The sequence below is a fragment of the Apodemus sylvaticus genome, chromosome 18, assembly GCF_947179515.1.
Source record: "Apodemus sylvaticus chromosome 18, mApoSyl1.1, whole genome shotgun sequence".
In the NCBI taxonomy this organism is placed as follows: Eukaryota; Metazoa; Chordata; class Mammalia; order Rodentia; family Muridae; genus Apodemus; species Apodemus sylvaticus.
Window position 1 is genome coordinate 37,003,036 of NC_067489.1, and position 21,152 is coordinate 37,024,187.

The 21,152-nt window shown below is 37.1% G+C and overlaps 1 protein-coding gene across 4 annotated transcripts in view; it reads right to left on the minus strand.

Moving 5' to 3' along the window:
• Positions 1–271: 271 nt before the first annotated feature.
• Positions 272–21,152, minus strand: part of Msr1 (macrophage scavenger receptor 1) — a 70,275-nt gene continuing 49,394 nt past the window's right edge. For 2 of the 4 annotated variants that reach the window (XM_052162073.1, XM_052162072.1), the window contains 2 exons: positions 15,741–15,929; positions 272–904 (listed from right to left, as the gene is read on the minus strand). In XM_052162073.1, coding sequence (XP_052018033.1) covers positions 771–904; positions 15,741–15,929 — 323 coding nt within the window. In that variant the 3' untranslated portion in view covers positions 272–770. The remainder of the gene's footprint in view (positions 905–15,740; positions 15,930–21,152) is intronic. The other 2 variants (XM_052162070.1, XM_052162074.1) reach the window with 2 other exon arrangements.

A 21,152-nucleotide genomic window follows, 5' to 3' on the forward strand; every position in this document is an offset into this window, starting at 1 on the left:
TTTATCTATTTATTTGCCAATCTATAAATCTGAATTTCTATCAGAATATCCCATTAAGCTCTGCTGATACCATTCTAGATCACCCATAGCTTATGGCTTCGATAATTTTTTCATTCTTCAAGCAAATTAATTCAATAATTTGACAAACTGCCCTCAGGTTTATGATAGTTACAACCCCACTTCTGGTAAAAAACAAAAACCAAACCAAACCAAAACAAAACAAAACAAAACAAACCAAACCAAACCAAAACAAACCAAAACAAAAAACAGTTTTTTTCTGTTAGTGTTTTCCATCATTGTCATAAATGAAACTTGGGAAAGAAGGACTTATTTTAATTCATGGCTTCGAGTGGTATATCTTGGTGACAGATATAGATACTTTCATTGTGTTCACAGTCAGGAAGCAGAAAGAGATGGATGTTGCCCCAGTCCCTTTCTCCTTTTTTCCAGTCTGCATCCTCTGCCCAATGGAATGATGTTACCAATGATTTTACCTCCATTAAACCTCTCTGGAAATGCCCTCATGTAAACAACCATATTTTTGTCTTCCTGAGCATTTGTAAATTCTGTCAATTGGACAATAAACATTAACGACTGCAAGTTTGAATCCTTAACCATAGACATTAAGTTTGATGTCTCATTTCAAATATTCCCTTTTCCTCTAATATTGTGAATCCATTTACTATCTATTAAAATGATTTTGGTGCAGAAGGGCAACAAAAATAGTTTTACAATAGTAATTTCATAAATGCCAATGAAAATTTGATACATTATGAAGAACAAGTTACCCCAGCATCTTCTGCATGTGAACAGCTTAATATTCCCCATTGTCTGATTTTACAGTTTTCAATAGATGATTCTCTTCCAAAACACATTACTTCATTCAGCCATATTGGGCCAGTACCTGCAACAATCAGATACATATGCATTAGTAAGTGTTGTTAAGTGCTTATGATTGAATGAGGCAAAGCAATTAAGCCACTAATTAATTAAATACAAAATATTGTTTACTTTTAAAAGTACTGAGAATATAAAATTGGCCTTTCTGCCTCAGAAAATGTCACATGAAAGCTTGTAAACTACTATTCTGCAAAGTAATATAAAAGTTATAAAAGCCCCTGCATAATTTTGTGAAAGCCCACAATATAGCATAATTGATTGTTATCCTAAGGATGCACTGGCAATCTGAAAATAAGGAGGTCTTGATAACAGAGGATTTATGTAACGATGTAATGATTGAAGTGTTTCTGGATGTTGGAATTTTGATGCATTCAATTGGAACTGATATACTGGCAGGAAAAGTGCTGTATGGCAGCAAATTCTTTTATCCCTTAGCTTTTAGCTATTAGTGTATTTCACTGAGCATTGCCTAGTTTACCGAATATGGTATCTTTCTAAATGAAACTACCATTATTGATTTAGAAAAGTCCTTGTAAAACTATCCTATTAGAAAACCCTGAAAACAGTATTGGTTTTAAGCACAAATACATAGTGAGTCTAAAACATGTTTACTCCCTCTGAGATCATTCCCAGGTTTGTTATAATGAAAAAGAAGTACTTACTGACAGACTATCTGTCTATCAGTATTTAATTTTTTAATTTAATAAATCAACAAACTAAGATAATATAACTAAAGGCTATATTTTATCAATAAGGAAACGTTTTAAAAAAGAAAGTTGGATTATAAAAAAAGATATTTAAAAATAAGTACTCAGAAATATTTTTTTCTGACGTTCTCTGAAGAATACTCTTCAGTGTCTCACTATGAATATTCCCCTTGCTTTTATCAGGATATCTGAACCTAGAAACTTTAGAAAACTTATGAACATGTGCTTATATCAGGTTTTTTGGCTGTATCAAATTGCATATCTTCAAATGAGTTTTCAAAAACAATGTATAGATGGTGAATCACTAACATAATTGCATGGGAATGTGTGCATATGTAAACAAGAAGCTACTGGTAATGTTATAATGAATAGGGTGGATAAACTGAGCTCTTAAACATGGATAAAGCATTCCCATTATAAACAAAAACACTTATTCCATGTGACAAAGTAGCATGGAAATCCTTGATATTTTAGACTCATCTCTGAGCTTCTCAAAGACAATCAATGTTAATGACTGAAGGAGATGTACTTGGCAGGTTACATTGGAAGTTGAGCTACATTTTGAAAACTCTTTAATTATACATTATGAGTTATCCAAATACACACATCATCAAGTCTATATCTCAGGGTTATGTGTCAGGGTGGATGCTTAAAGGGAAAAAATCTACAAGGGATAAAGAGACTTCATAAGATTTATTATGGAAATTTTCTTTGAGGATTCATTCTTTCTTTGTTACTAAAAGAGAACAAGAGTCCCCCACCCCCAATAAAGAACACAAATTGCTGTGTTAAGATTAAAGTGATGAGGATTCACATTCGATTTTGGCTCCCAGATGCCAGACAGATGTACCAGACAGCGCCAGGTATGCAGACATAGCATGAGTCTAACTTCACTTGGGTCTCAGCCTATCATACTTTTGCCTGCAACCAGGGCCTAGACAGCTCTGTGTCAGGAGTTTTTGCCCTGCAGAGTGATCAGCACTCGGAAAAGTTCCACAAAACATCCACCATCTTCACTCCTTGATGGAGCAGACAGGCAGCACCAGATTCACAGAGAGACAACCTGACTATAACATTGCTTGGGGCAAGAAACACCAGGGCTCCAAGGGCACCCAAGAGGATGGCAGCACATCATCAATCTGTGCCAGGGGAAACCCAGTCATCCAGTGGTGTGGAAATAGCCTTACAGGCTCACAAGAGGTTCAAGCACCAGCCAGTTACGACAAGACCGACTAATACCAGAGATAACCAGATGGCAAAAGGCAAATCTAGGAATGTTATTAACACAAATCAAGGCAATATGGCAGCATCTGAACCTAATTCTCCAACAACAGCAAGTCCTGGATACCCCAACACACCAGAAAAACAAGATTTGGATTTAAAATCACTGGTCATGATGTTGTTAGAGGAACACAAGAAGGACATAAAGAAGTCTCTTAAAGAAATACAGGAGAAAATGCATCAAAAGGTAGAAACCCTTACAAGGGAAACACAAAACTAATTTAAAGAAATTCAGGAGAATATGGGTGAACAGATAGAAGTCAATAAAAAGGAAATGCAAAAATCACTTAAAAATGCAGGAGAAATTGAGTCAACTGGCAGAAGTCATGAAAGAGGAAACAAAAAAAAATCTCTTAAAGACTTACAAGAAAACACAAACATACAAGTGAAGGAACTGAGCAAAACAATCCAAGATCTAAAAACAGAGGTAGAAACAACTAAGAAATCACAAAGGGAGACAACTTTGGAGATAGAAAACCCTGGGAAGAAATCAGGGGCCATAGATGCAAATATCAACAACAGAATACAAGAGATAGAAGAAAGAATCTCAGATATCAAAGATACCATAGAAACCATTGACTCAACAGTCAAAGAAAATGCAAAATGCAAAAAGCTTGTAACCCAAAATATCCAGGAAATCCAGGACACAATGAGAAGACCAAACCTAAGGATTATAGGCATAGATGAGAGTGAAGATTTACAACTTAAAGGGACAGCAAATATCTTCAACAAAATTATGGAACAAAACTTCCCTAACCTAAAGAGAGAGATGCCCATCAATATACAAGAAGCTTACAGAACTCCAAACAGACTGGACCAGAACAGAAATACCTCCCGTCATATAATAATCAAAACCCCAAATGTACTAAACAAAGAATATTTAAGGCAGTAAGATAAAAAGGCCAAGTAACATATAAAGGAAGACCTATCAGAATCACAGCAGACTTTTCACCTGAGACTATGAAAACTAGAAGATCCTAGGCAGATCTCATGCAGACTCTAAGAGAACACAAATGCCAGCCAAGACTACTATACTCAGCAAAACTCACAATCTCCATAGATGGAGAAACCAAGATATTCCATGACAAAACCACACTTACACAATATCTTTCTACAAACACAGCCCTACAAAGGGTAATAGGTGGAAAACTCCAATATGAGAAAGGAAACTACACCCAGGAAAAGGGAAGATAGTAACCTCCTTTCATCAAACACAAAAGAAGATAACCATGCAAATATAAAAATAACACCAACCCTGAGATTTCACCTTACACTAGTCAGAATGGCTAAGATTAAAAATTCAGGAGATAACAGGTGTTGGAGAGGATGTGGAGAAAGTGGAACACTCCTCCACTGCTGGTGGGGGTGCAAATTGGTACAACCACTCTGGAAATCAGTCTGGTGGTTCCTCCGAAAACTGGGCACCTCACTTCCAGAAGATCCTGCTATACCACTCCTGGGCATATACCCAGAGGATTCCCCACCATGTAATAAGGATACATGCTCTACTATGTTCATAGAAGCCCTATTTATAATTGCCAGATGCTGGAAAGATCCCAGGTATCCCTCAACAGAAGAGTGGATGCAAAAAATGTGGTATATCTACACAATGGAGTACTATTCAGCCATTAGAAACAATGAATTCATGAAATTCTTAGGCAAATGGATGGAGGTAGAGAACATCATACTAAGTGAGGTAACCCAGACTCAAAAGGTGAATCATGGTATGCACTCACTAATAAGTGGATATTAACCTAGAAACCTGGAATACCCAAAACGTAATCTACACATCAAATGAGGTACAAGAAGAAAGGAAGAGTGGCCCCTTGTTCTGGAAAGACTCAATGAAGCAGTATTCAGCAAAACCAGAACGGGAAAGTGGGAAGGGGTGGGTGGGAGGACAGTGGGAGAGAAGGGGGCTTATGGGACTTTCTGGGAGTGGGGGGGCTAGGAAAGGGGAAATTATTTGAAATGTAAATAAAAAATATATCGGAAAAAAAGAAACTTACAATACAAAAAAAAATGATAGGAAGTACTAATCACTATTCCTTAATATCTCTTAATATCAATGAATTCAATTCCCCAATAAAAAGACATAGACTAACAGACTGGATAAGGAAACAGGACCCTACATTTTGCTGCATACAGGAGACACACCTCAGTGTCAAAGACAAACACTACCTTAGAGTAAAAGGCTGGAAGACAATTTTAGAAGCAAATGGTCTCAGGAAACAAGCAGGAGTAGCCATTCTTTTTTTTTTTTTTCTTTTTTTTTTATTCGATATAATTTATTTACATTTCAAATGATTTCCCCTTTTCTAGCCCCCCCCCACTCCCCGAAAGTCCCGAAAGCCCCCTTCTCTTCCCCTGTCCTCCCTCCCACCCCTTCCCAGTTCCCCGTTCTGGTTTTGCTGAATACTGTTTCACTGAGTCTTTCCAGAACCAGGGATCACTCCTGCTTTCTTCTTGTATCTCAATTGATATGTGGATTATGTTTTGGGTATTCCAGTTTTCTAGGTTAATAACCACTTATTAGTGAGTGCATACCATGATTCACCTTTTGAGTCTGGGTTACCTCACTTAGTATGATGTTCTCTAGCTCCATCCATTTGCCTAAGAATTTCATGAATTCATTGTTTCTAATGGCTGAATAGTACTCCATTGTATAGATATACCACATTTTTTGCATCCACTCTTCTGTTGAGGGATACCTGGGTTCTTTCCAGCATCTGGCAATTATAAGTAGGGCTGCTATGAACATAGTAGAGCATGTATCCTTATTACATGGTGGGGAATCCTCTGGATATATGCCCATGAGTGGTATAGCAGGATCTTCTGGAAGTGAGGTGCCCAGTTTTTGGAGGAACCGCCAGACTGATTTCCAGAGTGGTTGTACCAATTTGCAACCCCACCAGCAGTGGAGGAGTGTTCCTCTTTCTCCACATCCTCTCCAACACCTGCTGTCTCCTGAATTTTTAATCTTAGCCATTCTGACTGGTGTAAGATGAAATCTTAGGGTTGTTTTGATTTGCATTTCCCTAATGACTAATGAAGTTGAGCATTTTTTAAGATGCTTCTCCGCCATCCGATGTTCTTCAGGTGAGAATTCTGTGTTTAACTCTGTACCCCATTTTTTAATAGGGTTGTTTGGTTTTCTGGAGTCTAACTTCTTGAGTTCTTTATATATATTGGATATTAGCCCTCTATCTGATGTAGGATTGGTGAAGATCTTTTCCCAATTTGTTGGTTGCCGATCTGTCTTCTTGATGGTGTCCTTTGCCTTACAGAAACTCTGTAACCTTATGAGGTCCCATTTGTCAATTCTTGCTCTTAGAGCATACGCTTTTGGTGTTCTGTTCAGAAACTTTCTCCCTGTACCGATGTCCTCAAGGGTCTTCCCCAGTTTCTTTTCTATTAGCTTCAGAGTGTCTGGCTTTATGTGGAGGTCCTTGATCCATTTGGATTTGAGCTTAGTACAAGGAGACAAGGATGGATCAATTCGCATTCTTCTGCATGCTGACCTCCAGTTGAACCAGCACCATTTGTTGAAAAGGCTATCTTTTTTCCGTTGGATGTTTTCAGCCTCTTTGTCGAGGATCAGGTGGCCATAGGTGTGTGGGTTCATTTCTGGATCTTCAATCCTGTTCCATTGATCCTCCTGCCTGTCACCGTACCAATACCATGCAGTTTTTAACACTATTGCTCTGTAGTATTGCTTGAGGTCAGGGATACTGATTCCCCCTTCTTGCCAACCGAATCCAAGAACACATCAAAACGATCATCCACCATGATCAAGTAGGCTTTATCCCGGGAATGCAGGGTTGGTTCAATATACGGAAATCCATCAATACAATCCACTACATAAACAAACTCAAAGAACAAAACCACATGGTCATTTCATTGGATGCTGAAAAAGCATTTGACAAAATTCAGCATCCTTTCATGCTTAAAGTCTTGGAGAGAACAGGAATTCAAGGCCCATACCTAAACATAGTAAAAGCAATATACAGCAAACCGGTAGCCAGCATCAAACTAAATGGAGAGAAACTTGAAGCAATCCCACTGAAATCAGGGACCAGACAAGGCTGCCCCCTTTCTCCTTATCTTTTCAATATTGTACTTGAGGTACTAGCTCGGGCAATTCGACAACATAAGGAGGTCAAAGGGATACAAATTGGAAAGGAGGAAGTCAAACTATCATTATTTGCAGACGACATGATAGTCTACCTAAGTGACCCAAAAAACTCCACTAGAGAGCTCCTACAGCTGATAAACAACTTCAGCAAAGTGGCAGGTTATAAAATCAACTCAAGCAAATCAGTGGCCTTCCTATACTCAAAGGATAAGCAGGCTGAGAAAGAAATTAGGGAAATGACCCCCTTCACAATAGCCACAAACAGTATAAAGTATCTTGGGGTGACTCTTACCAAACATGTGAAAGATCTGTTTGACAAGAACTTCAAGACTCTGAAGAAGGAAATGGAAGAAGACCTCAAAAAATGGGAAAACCTCCCATGCTCATGGATGGGTAGAATCAATATAGTTAAAATGGCCATTTTGCCAAAAGCAATATACAGATTCAATGCAATACCCATCAAAATCCCAACTCAATTCTTCACAGAGTTAGAAAGAGCAATTATCAAATTCATCAGGAGTAGCCATTCTTATATCAGATAAAATTGACTTTCAACCTAAAGTCTTCAAAAGAGACAGGGAAGAACACTTCTTGCTGGTCAAAGGAAAAATCCACCAAGAAGAGCTCTCAATTCTGAACATCTATGCTCCAAATGCAAGGACACCCTCATTCGTAAAAGAAACTTTATTAAAGATCAAAGCACACATTGCACCTAACACAATAATTGTGGTTGACTTCAACACTCCACTCTCCACAATGCACTGATCAAGAAAACAGAAACTAAACAGAGAAACAGTGAGAGTATTTCAAGTTTTCGACCAATTGGATTTAATATCTATATATCTATATATCTATATATCTATATATCTATATATCTATATATCTATATAATCTATATCTATATCTATATATATCTATATCATCTCTCTCTCTTTCTCTCTCTCTCTCTCTCTCTCTCTCTCTCTATATATATATATATATATATATATATATATGTATAAAACATTCCATCCAAAGGGAAAGAATATACCTTTTTCTCAGCACCTCATGGTACCTTCTCCAAAATCAACCATATAATTGGTCACAAGACAGACCTCAACAAATATAAGAAGATCAAACTAATCAATCCCATGCCTCCTCAGATCACTATGGAGCAAGAGTGGTCTTCAATAGCAACAAAAACAACAGAAAACCCACATACACATGGAGGCTGAACAATAATCTACTCAGTTGTACCTTGTCCAAAGAAGAAAGAAAGAATCAGAGACTTTTTAGAATTTAATGAAAATGAAGGCACAACATACCAAATCTATGGGACACAATGAAAGCAGAGCTAAGAGTAAAACTCATAGCCCTGAGTGCCTCCAAGAAGAAACTGGAGAGAGCATACACTAACAGCTTAATGACACACCTGAAAGCCCTGGAACAAAAAGAAGCTAATTCATCCCAGAGGAGTAGAAAACAGGAAATCATCAAACTCATGACTGAAATCAATCAAGTGGAAACAGAGAGAACCATACAAAGAATCAACAAAACGAGGAGCTGGTTCTTTGAGAAAATCAACAAGATAGATTAAACCCTTAGCCAGACTAACCAAAGGTCACAGAGTCAGTATCCAAATTAACAAAATTAGAAATGAAATGGGAGATATAACAACAGAAACTGAGGAAATTCAAAAAATCATCAGATCCTACTACAAAAGCCTATACTCAACACAACTGGAGAAAAGCTGGGCAGGACTGTTCACAAGCCATGTACTAAACTCCACTCCAAGTGGATCAAGGACCTCCAAGTAAAACCAGACACACTGAAACAATTAGAAAAGAAACTGGGGAAGACCCTAGAGGACATGGGCACAGGGGAAAAGTTCCTGAACAGAACACCAATAGCTTATGCTCTAAGATCAAGAATTGACAAATGGGACCTCATAAAATTACAAAGTTTCTGTAAAGCAAGGGAAACCCAACAAATTGGGAAAAGATCTTCACCAACCCTACATCTGATAGAGAGCTAATATCCAATATATGCAAAGAACTCAAGAAGTTAGACCCCAGAAAAACCAAATAACCCCATTAAAAAATGGGGGTACAGAGCTAAAGAAAGAATTTTCACATGAAGAATATCGAATGGCTGAGAAGCACCTTAAGAAATGTTCAACATCATTAGTCATTAGGGAAATGCAAATCAAAACAATCCTGAGATTTCACCTCACACCAGTCAGAATGGCTAATATTAAAAACGCAGGAGACAGCAGGTATTGGCCAGGATGTGGAGGAGAAAGAGGAACATTCCTCCACTGCTGGTGGGATTGCAAGCTGGTACAACCATTCTGGAAATCAGTCTGGCAGTTCCTCAGAAAACTGAGCATGACACTTCTGGAGGACCTGGCTATACCACTCCTGGGCATATACCCAGAAGATTCCCCGGCATGCAATAAGGACACATGTTCCACTATGTTCATAGCAGCCTTATTTATAATAGCCAGAAGCTGGAAAGAACCCAGATGTCTCTCAGTGGAGGAATGGATACAGAAAATGTGGTATATTTACACAATGGAATACTCAGCAATTAAAAACAATGAATTCATAAAATTAATAGGCAAATGGTTGGAACTGGAAAATATCATACTAAGTGAGGTAACTCATTCACAAAAGAACATACATCGAATGTAGTCATTGATAAGTGGATATTAGCCCAGAAGCTCAGAATACCCAAAACACAATTCACATATCAAATCATTCCCAAGAAGAAGGAAGGAGAGGGCCCAGGTCCTGGAAAGGCTTGATGCAGCATTGTAGGGGATTGCCAGGACAGAGAAGTGGGAAGGGATTGATTGGGAAATGGGTAGAGGGAAGAGGACTTATGGGACTTATGGAGAGAGAGGAACCGGGAAAGGGAAAATTATTTGGAATGTAAACAAAGAATACAGAAAATAAAAAAATAAAAAAGATTTATGTTATGAGGTAATTATAAATATTATTTATTTTATGTAACAATAATTAAAAGATTTTCTTTATGCATTGGCTTATTTGTTTTCTTATTTTCTTTAATTTGGTGGTCAGGGATTGAATCCAGGGCCTTGGGCATGCTAAAGGCAAGTGACTTGCTCCTGAGATACACACCCAGGTTACATTCCTTCTAGTAAAAAGGAGCCAACAATTTTGAGGATTCTCAAATATAAATGCATCACTAATTAGCTGCATAATTCAAACATTTAGGGAGTATTTACATAGCACTGCATTTTTTCTACTTTAATATTAAGACATAAAGAAACGATATAAGGAAATACTATATCTAAAGCAGAAAAGTTGGCAAATGCTTGTTCGTTTTAAAATTGATTTTCAGCTGTGGCACAATCCTTTCTGTATTTGTAAGTCATTGTTTGTGTGTGGATTGTCTTTATAGGACATAAAATCTTATAGAGAGTTCTAGAGAGCCCCCAACAGATACTCAAAAAATGCAGGTAAATAGTAAGAATGTCTGGTCAATTGTATACTATTATAAAATGAGACAAAGCAGAGGAAATTTTACCAATCATATTCATTACATGCAAATATAAATAGAGTTGAAACTCTGGAGAAATCATGATTTTGTTATCCTTCTGGAGACAGGAGAATGGAGAAGGTTATAGCCCCTGTCCCCAGGCTACCTTGATAAGTTTGCTCTGAATTATTTTATAGTTATATTCATTTGGTCCAGATCTTAGCAGTACAGGTTTTGGTTTTTGGGGAAAGAAAATTGAGAGTGAGAAGACTCTCATTGGTTGTAGCTATTCCACCAAGAAAAAAAAAAAGAAAAAGAAAAAGAAATAAATTACATATTCAATGTGCGAATATGTTAGCACACATGGTTTTAGAAACTGTGACCATGCAATTCATGGATACTAGTATACTGAGGCTCGAGGGTGGTGATGAAAACACAGGCTTACTCTTCAAGACTGTTCACGTGACAAAGGACACACTCATGGTTCATTCAGTTTGGTGTCTCACTGACTCTTTCACTAATATTCAAAAACTTAAATTCCGTTTTTGTTCTATTCTTCTATTGACAGAACAGAAAATCATGCAGAAATAAGAAAAGCCAAAAGCCACATAGAATCCCTGTGTTAATCTGCCTAGGACCAATCAATATTCACTGCACTCCTTTGCATTCTTAGATTTAATCATACCATCAATCTGCGTTGAGTGCAAAGAAACCAAATCCATACTCTTTTAGAAAGGCTTCTGCCTAAAGGGGTGGGGCCTTCTGTTCTAGGCAAGTAAGTCACTTGATGTCACCAATGTAAAAGTGGAGTTTATATTTGCACATACAACTTCTGATTATTTTCTAGACCTTCTACTTAGGACAGATACAGGTGATACAAAATAAGATACCTTCAATGACTATTTCCTTTATTAGTTGAAAACATCCATGAGAATGTTTTGAGTACTTGAATATGCTATCCTAGGTATTCTTCCATATAATTCTGTTTATGCTCCAAGTCACTAGTTCTTAACCTGTGGTTCTCACCTCGTTGGGGGCTGTCAATGACTCCTTCACAGGGATTGCCTAAGACCATCTGAAGGCACAGGTATTTATATTATGGATTCACATAAGTAGCAAAATTATAGTTATGAAACAAAAATAATTTTATGGTTGGGATTCACCACAACATGAGGAACTGTATAGTACAGGGTCTCAGTGTTTGAAATGTTGGGAAATGCTGCTCTAATCTTCAAAATAAAGGTAATACCTCCATTTCAGAGCTAAAAACAAACCGAGATTCAGAGAACAAATTGCTACATCACAATAGCAGCAAAAAACCAAGTGAGAACATAAGGACACCAAAGCCAGTAATATTTACTCACTACATAGATGCCAAATAGGGGTAGGAAAATCATTTATACATATTTGTTTTATTTTTACATTAATATATTCAGAACTATTTCACCTAAGGGGAAATGTTATCCAGTACATATCTTCCAGCTTATTCCAGATTGGTTTTTGCTTTAAAAATTAATGTAAAGGTAGCATAGAATTCATAAAATTTGATCTTCATGCAAACCTAAAAGATTAAAAAAGTATATATGTTTTTGTTTCTTTAGATACTAAAGTTATTCTAGGAATTCTGCTGCTGTTGTGGTCACTGCAGGGTTTGTCTCTCATGTATATTTTACTCATTGAGAATGTATATAAATTGTGTGGAACTTAGTAGATATATGCTCTGACCAAATTATTACTCAACTGACCTAGCTACAGTTATCTATCGATTGCATGCATATATATATATATATATATATATATATATATATATGCATGCTACCTACATGCCTATTTGCCTATATATTATCTTTTCACCACACCTATTTATCCATGCATATATATAGTTATTTCTCTTGGAATTGATAGCTTTTAGAGAAAACAAAGAGGATGGTTACAGGGGAAGTGCTTTACTAACAGGGCTATAGCTCCAGCCCCTACATTTACAAACATTTCATGTAGAGGGACAACAGGTTAACAACTGAGTTACATTTCATTTATCTTTGGGATTATTTTTTACAGCTGTTCATTAAAAGACAGGTCAAAGATACAGAGTTAACCTCTTGCATTTTTCGTTTGAAAGTTTCTCTGGAAAATTAAATATGGAAAGTGATAGCATTTAATATCAAAGCACAGAATAGGCAACTAAGTATGAGCCAGAGACAGTACTATGAGGACAATTTTCTTTTGTTTCTTTACTACAATTTGGAGCCCAGCACCCCTAACTTAGGGAAAGTTAAAGCAGCTGCTTTGGTTTTAGAGCTTCCTTTCCTGAGCAGATTCCAGGTGATAACACATAGGCTGATAAAGTCTATCATCCTTGTTTGCTACAGAGTGGACACTGAAGCCAGGGTGTGAAGCCTGGATAAGGAGCAGGTGTCCCTCCTGCAATGACAAACACCAGATGACTCTGCAGTGCCTAAAACTCACTGAGATTGTCTTCTCGGGAAAAGAAAGACCATTCCACTTTTTGCAAACAGCATGTGCAAATAAAAGAACCTATTTAAAGGAGTATGCTTTAAGCTTTATTCCAATAAATCATTTTGCTTGCAGCTGCAAAACTAATTGTTCTTAAAGCTAACAAGGATTATCTCTGGTAAGCCAGGTTTGCTATTTTGAAACCTAGGGAAAAAAAAAGAAGGAAAAGAGAAAAAGAAGAAAAGTATGTGGATTGGAGAAAACCGTAGCCAGAACACTACATTCTGTTTGAAATGGGGATTATACAAAGTGGACGAATTTCAACTTTTTTCCTTTTATTTAAATTTCGGTAATTGTTGACAACATAAAATTAACTGGATTCTTCTTATTTTCCAACGTAAATAATAAATAATTAAAACTTGCATTTCAGCTTGTCTTTTGCTCCCTGACATTCATTCAGTCCTTTCTCTAGGTTTCCTTTTCTGCCTCTGTTCAGCTTTCAGAATGGCCTTTGCCCCATCTCTTGGGTGGACCTATAAATTAAATGTGGAGAGGTGTTCTAGTTGTGCAATAGAACCAAGAGTCCAAATATCTCACTAGAATAGTTGTTCACTGTGTCTAATCCAAAAACAACTCACCGGGCACGCCTACCTCATCTGATATTCATTGATATGTAGACCAGGACACTTACATTCTAAAATGTGTTCTCTTCAGAACTAATCATCCTGGTTCTGTGCATCACTCCATTCAGCTCATCTTGATTCATTATTTAAATTTTTTCCTGATCTTTCTCCAGTGGGTTGATAGTGTGGTCTAGAGAATTGAAGGAAGACTTGCACTGACAGTGAGTAGCCTTGACTGAGAACTGTTTTCACATGTTCTTACAACAAAAATTCACATTTGCCTTTGTGACTCATGGAGAACCACTGATGCCACTGTGTGACATAATGCCATTCTGATACGACTTTCAAGCAAATGCACTTCTACTGAGTGCGTACTGCTTGTGAGCACAGCTCTCTGGCTTGGCGTTGTCAGTTTTCAATATGTTGTAGTGAAAAGTGCCACTCCCTGGAAACTCAAATTAAAGCAAGAGGATGTTTAACATCTGCAGATATTGTTGTTGCTATTTCTGTTTGTTTCATTTGTTTGAGAGGTCTTGGTAGGAGGTAGTCTGGCCTTGACTTCCTTATTCCCCTGCTTCAGCATCTCTAGTGCTGAAGTATAGGCTCAGGACTCCAGACAAGATAAACTCACAAATATTGGGGGAGAATAAATGTTGTGAGGGTGTGGTAGGGATGAGAAGTTTGTATCCAAATCATTCCATTGTGTAACATATATGTGTGTGTGTGTGTGTGTTAAATATAGGTGCTTTCAATTTTTCTTTTTTTTTCTTCAATTCATATTTTCACAGCAGAAGTTAAATGAAAATAGTTAATCAGGGACTGAGTTTGTATAACAAACTGTACATCAAGACAATGATGTTAATTATGTATGGTTTTTTTCACCATGTTAGAACATGAATTTTAAGACTTAGAATCTGTCATCTCTGCTCAGATCCATCTTTTCTTTCCCTTTGTGGGAGTTCATTTCAGGAACGGATATAATTGTGGTTGTCAGTATTATTAATGTGAGTGTTTAGCATAAAGTCAGGCTCACAGTTATCAATAAATAGTGATGTCAGATCTATTAGTCATACCCCTTATAAAGATATAAAACATCTAATTTTATTCTAGTATTTAGAGATGATAATTTGACATATATCCCATACTAAAATTTTAGATGAGACAAAATGTTATTTTATCTTTGTAATTTCAATACAGCTTCTTCTCCATTTCTTTTTTCTGATTGACTATGTGCATCTAGAATAATAAGGTTAGAGAATCACGAAGGCTAGAACTTATTATTTTGTCAACTTCAGCTGCAGAGAAACAGATTATCAGATTTGAAGTCTGGAATAAGCAGAAAACATAGAAGAAAATACAAGTGTGCATGTGCTCTCCTAATCTCTTGTCATCCGGAGTCAAAGCCTTTGTAGATGTTTAATAGACAGAAGACCTGCTATAAGGTGCTGATGTAGAAGAAACAACTGACAATGATCATTTCATGGCATACATATAAATATATTTTCCAATACAAATTCTTTCCCTAATCCTTTAATGCAGTCATAGAACTGGTTGCTGCTACCCAGGAGAGATACACTAAAGTATATGTAGCCAAAGAATCATCCCATGTTTTCCCTAAATGACAGAAATAACAAACCTCACTCCCAGCGGACTCCCACAAGGCTGGGGCCCTTCTTTCAGCCCTCCAAGGACAGATTGGAGCTCAACACAAATGTTGAACAGATGTTGCCAGAAACAGTTGTGCAAATTTATCCTCTGAGGATGAACCATGTTTTATCAATAACTCTCTCACCCTTATTCCTCGTTATTTTTCTGGTCAATGGCACCACTTGCTTTGTTAACAAACCAAATGAGCTTAAGTGAAATTTAAATATTATGTTATCAGGAACCACACCCTATAGTATTTTCTTTTTATATCTACTTCCTAGGATAGAACAATTCAAAACTTTTAGGCTGAATTCCATTGCCCCCTCCCTTCCTTCCGGCTTTTGTATCTACCTTGATTTCCAAATGGTTAAAAATTGTCTACTTTCAAGAATTTGGGTGATAGGCAGGAGTTAGAGGGAAGAGGGAGGGGATACAGTGATGTACATGCAGTGCAGTGTTTAAAAAACTCCCCACTTCAATGTTTAAAGAAACAACTGGATTTCAGAGTACCTTGTCCAAAGTGAGCTCTCTTGTGCACTGCTAGAACATCTTGGTATCCTAGACTCCGGCAGACAACTTGTCCAGCTCGTATGTCCCAGCGATCATCACAGATCGTGCCCCACTGACCTTCGTGGAAGATCTCCACTCGGCCCTCATGGGGTCCAGTACCATCAACTAGTCGAACTGTCTTAAGAGGGGCTATAAAATAGGAAACAAAGACCAATTACATTCACATTGTTTTGTTAATTTTTTTTTTTGGCAGGGGTTGTGGTCAATCTCGGTGTTTTCCTTCCTTCCTTCCTTCCTTCCTTCCTTCCTTCCTTCCTTCCTTCCTTCCTTCCTTCCTTCCTTCCCCTTTCTTTCTTTCTTTCTTTCTTTCTTTCTTTCTTTCTTTCTTTCTTTCTTTCTTTCTTTCTTTCTTTTTTCTTTCTCTCTCTCTCTCTCTCTCTCTTTCTTTCTTTCTCTGTATGTCTTCCTTCCTTCCTTTCTTCCTTCCTTTCTTTTAGAAAATGTTTTTGATGCATTTATTTCAATAATTTAAACGATGGAAATAAATATTAAACTTTTTCGCCACCTATTGGCAAAAAGTTTAACTACAAGCATTTTTTCAATGCAAAGTTGAAATTACAATTTAAATATATTAGAACACTTCACAAATTGTTCCAATGACTTGGACCATTAAGACATATGAATTTATTGCAATTTTACAGAGTTCTTTCATGTTATTTGTAAAATGTGTCACAGAGTGTCATTATTTTTCTGCAATCCAATGACAGTTTAGGTGGTCAAGAGTACCTAGATACCGTACACCATAAATGAGGAAGTAGATTGCCAAACTATGTATCTTATGCAAAGAAAAGCAAGTAGTTATATTTAGAAGTAGCAAGAACATTTCTTGCTATGTGAGTTATAGTTATCTTTCCCCAGATGTTTACAATTTCTCTTTCCCCTGGGTAACAGGTATCAATGTCTTCAGTGGTTAGCCTCTAGTATCTTGTCCATATAACAATAAATAACCTTCCACACATGCCTATGGAAGCAATTCTAAATAAACTCAGTGAGTTGTATGCACACAAAATACAAAGAGGGTAAGACTGGGAGAGTGGATGGCAGGAGGGCATAGTGGGAATGTGAAAACTCATCATATGGATAAAATGTCAAAGAATAACAGCTAAATATGCTTATGATAAGCAATGACATCATCCCCTATCATAATCATAATAGCCAATGACTAACTCAAGTTAACCATATCCTTTCGATTAAATGTCTAATACTAAGTAATAAATCAAGCTAGAGAGTGCTATAGAGATGGTTTCGTGGTTAAGAGCACTTGTTGCTTTTCCAGAGAACCAGTGAGATCCATGATCCATTCTTAATATCCACCTAGTGACTTACAACCATCTTTCACTGCAATTCCAGGGGATTGAGGCCTCCTTCTGGCCTATGTGGGAAAAAGGCACACACATGTTGCTCAGATAAACATTCAGGCAAAATATATAAAATGAAAATAACAGTTCTCTTGTGTCTGAATAGAATTTTATAGCTTTAGATTTTTAGGGTCTATTAAATGTAAGAAATATTCAGTGAAATTTTCTTTTAATTCAAGTAAATTTTGTTGAAATAGTAATTCAACAACATATCAAGAATGTTGAAACTTTCCTAAGTCATGACTAATTTACTGAGCCACAAAGAACTATAACAGGTGGTGTTGCATGCAGATAGATGTTATTATGTTGTTGGTTCTACAGAATTAATGGAGCCATGCCAAATCACAAATCTATTCTTCGCTCAAGCAAAATCTAAACTCTAACCATTTTTGAAATATAAATAACATGTTATGAAAGAAACCAAACTCACAACTACTGAGAAAAATCCATGAGTGACCCAATCATTTATAGCAAGTGCCTAAGAAAATCAGAAGATTCTAAGGATGATCACATAAAGCTTTCTATACTACAGTTACATTGTGCTCAGTAGTGTTATGCCCCAGAGTTTACTTTTACAAAGTCCAGCATATACAACCATAATATATTTATCATTCATTCTATGGACAAATCGATATATTCAGATATTTGACTATGCAAACTAGATTGTCCCCAAAGTTGTATGCATAACTATTTGCTTCTCCACAGATGTCATTAATGAGCCTTGCTTACCCTGGAGAAGAGGCTCTCAATTTTTGGTAAGCTGCAAAATTTCAAATTGCTGGCTTTGCATTTAGTAGGCCCTGAGTGTTTGCTTATGTTGCTGGCCTGACAACCACATTTTGAGAAATATAAACAAGAATATAGTGCTGTAAGAAAGGTCGCATGATATACTGGAAGCAGCTCTTGGGGCATTTATATCACCCACTCTAAGGCCCAGGGAACATCCTAGAATATCAGGTGGCAGGGTGGAAGATGTGGAAGATGGGAAGGAGTCCTGTCTTCTGGATATGATTTGACCAAGGCAAATATCAACACAGAATCTGTGACTACCTGTACTCTACTGATGCACACACACACACACACACACACACACAACACACACATGCATACAAAACACACATCACACATATTCATACACATAGGCATACACAACACACACACACACATGCATACAAAACACACATCACACATGTGCACACACATTCGCATCCACAAATACCCCAAGACAGAGAGAGAGAGAGAGAGAGAGAGAGAGAGAGAGAGAGATTTTAGATCTGATTTGGACAATGTGGATGGGGCACTGTCCAATGTTTTGAACTCTGTGGAGCATAATGTTTTAACTGTTAGAAGAAAATATTACCTAATATTAATTAAGTACAGCTAATGAACACAATTCTCTTTTCTGGGATTTGTGAAAAAATGTTACTAAAACATATATCATGCCCTCAAAGTTAGCAAGATTTTTATGATGTTTAAAATAAACAATATATTCTTTAAAATTATTGCAAATACAAAGTTTTTATTTTTCAAGGTTTAGATATTTTATCTGAGGTGAAATCAACACATTATAATAAACTCCTTTCTATCAATGTCCATGGATATACATATATATTTCAACACTTTCACATATATTTTTTCTTGTCAAACAAGAATTATTATTCTCTTCTGAAGACTTTATGCAGGTAAAAAAGACTTGATGGATAGTTTCACATATGAGTTTAATCTAGCCTTCACTGTTTCTCCCAGTAATTTTCTTCTACTACTTTGGTGGTGTTCCTCTAAGCTGGTAAAGGTCTCTGGCCTGTGGGCATTTGCCACCTGATCTTTAGATAAAGTTTTATTGGAATGTATCCACAACTTTTAGTTTATAGGTTGTCTGCAGCTACATTCAGTCTCCAACAGCATATGTGACGAGGGACATACACCAAAGAACATGCAAAACAAATGTGTGTTATCTAGTCACAATGGTAGTTTGATTATTTTGAATATTTAATAACTGCAAATACAATCCTGTAAGGTGATAGAGGGCGTCAGCATGGATATATCTGTGCAGTGACTCCTGGAGTATCTAAGTTTGTCATTTAAACCCTCACCACTCTCTCCTTGATCCTTAGAGAAATTATTCTGTTGTCATTGTCATTGTCTTCTTCCTCTTCTCCTCCCTCCCTCCCTCCCCCTAATCCTTTCTCCTTCTCCTTTTTTTCAATCATGTAACTCTCCAATGTTCCAAATAAGCCTCCACACCCATTGTTTCTGGGATCTCACCTGACGTGTTCCTTGCTTCCCTCCCTGCCTTTCCTCTCAGTTCTCCACCCTCAATCCCAGGTGTGCACATTTTCCTTTCTAGGCTCTGTTATCATTACTGGCCTACGTGGAAGCACTATCACCTCCATTAGTTTCCCTCCTTGATAACTTCCCAGCACACAGCAGAATACATGAGCTAACCTGAGGTTCATATCACAAGTAGTTATGACAAGTCATATATGTGGATAAATAATGAGATTCTCTTGAATGAAGGGCTTCAGAAGATGGGAAAATCAGATTGTTAAAATTTGAGGTTAAGAAACAATAGAAGAAGGGACTGTACTATTTTTCAACTCTCCACAGGGGTTGTTTTTATGTGTAGGAGAAGTAACATACACCTTGACAAAAAATATTGATTTAATTCACATAGTTTTGAGTTCTGTTATGGGAATAACTGACTGTGTTGACAACTGGAAACTTTGCCAGGTGCAGAGGCCAGGAGAAGCCTCTGGTCAGTCACTGCACATATTCTAATACCTGATTTTCCCCAACTCAGAGCAAGGATCTGTTGCTTAGCTGCTAACTTGTGAGAGACAATATCTTCTGACTAAATGTCAACATAGCCACCTCAAACACAAGGAGATTTAAATATGTAAGGCAAGGTCCCTGGTCCCTTCCTGCAAGTGAAGCCAAATAAAACAAAGGGGCTTATTTGTTTAATTAATTAATTAATAAGATAAATTATGCCAATGCCTTTGAAATTACTGCACATTTGCTCATGTGTATGTCAATGTACTCAACTGTCTTAGGCACTTAATATAGTAAATGTTAAAATTTACAAATCCAGGTATTGGAGAACCTGTGGCTACTTAGCACTTGTTTTCTGTAAATTGTCTTCCTTGTTTTAATTGTTTGAATATATTTCACTTAAAGAAGAAAATGGCACATTTACATCAATGGTGATAAATCCTCATCATAACCCTAAATGATGAAAGTGCTACATGCACAAATCTTTTCTTAAAATTATAAATGAACAATGAAGAATTATTGATTCTAGTTGCAGACAGCTCTCAACTTACAGTGGCTTGTCTTAATGGCCTTTTACTTTACATCTCTACAAAAGTGATACTTATTCAGTAGAAAATGAACTTGGATATTTCACCTTTGGGTTTTTTTTTTTTTCTGTGGCAGTGACATGCAATCTCATCCCCTCTAGAAATGCAGAAGAGCAGAAATGGGAGGCAGCACCCAGCCAGCCCTGAGTTCAGAGGGAAGCAAGATATATGAGGTTTGTGGGTATACTTCCTCATTATGTACAGATATCACATTCCTTCTGTTAGGTGCCTAAGTAGGGCTGATACACATCCTCATGTGTAGAGAGGGAGAGGGAGAAAGAGAGAGAGAGAGAGAGAGAGAGAGAGAGACAGAGGTAATTATTATCTTATTATTGGAATGAAGTTTGGGAGAAGGTGGATCCAAACATGTCTTTCCAAGGATTGCCCATAACAAATGTACGGTTGTGTAGCTTAAAATAGAAATTCAGAGGTTAGGAAGCCATTAGACTGGCATCAGGGAGCTACCAGAGCCCTCTCCTTTTCAAAGCTGGGTAGAATCTGTGCTTTCTTCTTTCTATCTTCTCCTATCTCCACCAATTTTTAGTGGTTCTGACTGTAGCTCTAGTATTTCAGATCTTCTGTGGGTGTGCTCCCATTTTCATAGGTAGGTTCACCAAATTAGAGTGCACCTTAAT